This window comes from Rhinopithecus bieti, unplaced genomic scaffold (genome assembly GCF_001698545.2).
Source record: "Rhinopithecus bieti isolate Rb0 unplaced genomic scaffold, ASM169854v2 scaffold_29617, whole genome shotgun sequence".
NCBI classification, from domain to species: domain Eukaryota; kingdom Metazoa; phylum Chordata; class Mammalia; order Primates; family Cercopithecidae; genus Rhinopithecus; species Rhinopithecus bieti.
In genome coordinates, this window is record NW_016853927.1 from 1 (window position 1) to 1,767 (window position 1,767).

At 40.9% G+C, this 1,767-nt stretch overlaps 1 protein-coding gene across 1 annotated transcript; it reads right to left on the reverse strand.

Annotated features, from left to right (window-relative positions):
* Nucleotides 1-820: 820 nt before the first annotated feature.
* Nucleotides 821-1,720, reverse strand: LOC108525264 (histone demethylase UTY-like). The gene is given in 2 exon segments (XM_017866297.1): nucleotides 821-1,474; nucleotides 1,477-1,720. Coding segments are annotated over 2 exon segments (867 nt in total). The 3' UTR covers nucleotides 821-851.
* Between the last annotated feature and the right edge of the window lie 47 nt (nucleotides 1,721-1,767).

The following is a 1,767-nucleotide window of genomic DNA, read 5'->3' on the forward strand; positions in this document are numbered from 1 at the left end:
TAGCCATAAAAAAGGATGAGTCCGTGTCCTTTGTAGGGACATGGATACAGCTGGAAACCATCATTCTCAGCAAACTATTGCAAGAACAGAAAACGAAATACGACATGTTCTTACTCCCAGGTGGGAACTGAACAATGAGATCACCTGGACACAGGAAGGGGACCATCACACACCGGGTCCTATTGTGGGGAGGCGGGGGGAGGGAGAGCATTAGGAGATCTACCTTATGTAAATGACGAGTTAATGGGTGCAGCACACCAACATGTCTCATGTATACATATGTAACAAACCTGCACTGTGGCTAACTAAAGGCAAGTCTACTTAAAGTATAAGGAAAATATTAAGGAAAAAAAAAAAAAGAGTAGCACAATATAGCAAGTCTTACCAAACTGGCTGATAAGTTAGAGCTGTAGAATGTTAAAAGTAGTAACAGGCCTTACTGATTATTAAGGCTAGTCTTTGCTTATATTTGAGAAAACATTTAGTCAGACTCTAGAAGTTACATAGTTTCCAGGAGACAGGAAATGCAGAGAAACTGCAGTCTATCATATAGCAGGGCCTCTCAGGGGTTGGGGGCACAGGGAGGGAGAGTATCAGGACAAATACCTAATGCAGGAGGGACTTAAAACCTAGATGATGGGTTGATAGTTGATGCAAACCACCATGGCACATGTATACCTATGTAACAAACCTGCAGTTCTGCACATGTATACCAGAACTTAAAGGAAAATAAAGAAGAAAAAATCCACAATTTTCAACATAATAAATTTCCTTTTGACACTGTTGTTTTCTGTGAGTGACTCTATAATCTTTTGAGCATGTTACATTTATTAATATATCACATAAACCTTTTAGTTGTCTGATCTGGCCAGAAGTTGACCATTTTCATTTTGTGATGAATTTTTCCACACTAACCTGAATGCTTTCAGAACTTCTGTTGAACTGGGGCATATAGACACTGACATTGATGGTATGATCTGAGAAGTAGATCTGTGGCTAACTAAAGGCAGGTCTACTTTTGTAGAGTTCTGTGAGTTCTCCAGACCCTCTCCATTGACCGTGTGTATTCCACTGTGAGGACTGTTAAGGCTGGTAACACTGTTTATGCTTGCCTGCTCAGTGGATTTAGGAGAAGGTGTTGCTGTGGAAATGGCTGAAGAGGGTGAAGAGGCAACAGAATGATCAGTCTTTGTATGAACAGCTGGGTGGATATTATTGACTTTGTCACAGGTTCCAGTACCCACATTGTCATTGGCTTTTCCAATCAACAAGGCAGAGAGCTGAGGATTGTCTCCAATTAATAAATTTGGTGAATCTCCATGGTTAGGACTGGAAACAGCATCTGCGATCAACTGATGAACATGATTAGAAAGTCCCTTGACATCAGCACAGCCATTAGATGTGTCTCCAGTATGCCTGCTTGTTTCAGGCACCAAGGATCTATTTTTTGAAGGCTTGCTCTCTTTGGTAAAATAATGCCTTGTTGTCCCCCTGAGGTAGCAATATGAGAGGAGAGGTGACTGTCAGCATTCCTCTGTGGTACTGAATTACTAGGCAGAGTGAGATGTTCATTCGGCTTCTTAATACCAGTACTAGTTGCCTGCTGATACTGGGCAGACTCAGTGGAAAACACAGGTTGTTCTTCATTAGGTCCTGACACACATGAACTCTGACTCTTATGAAGCCCCTAAAAAAAACAAAAATTGAAATTTAATGTCATGGAAGCTTGAATGCATATACAGAAAACTCTTGAGGATTAAAATGTTA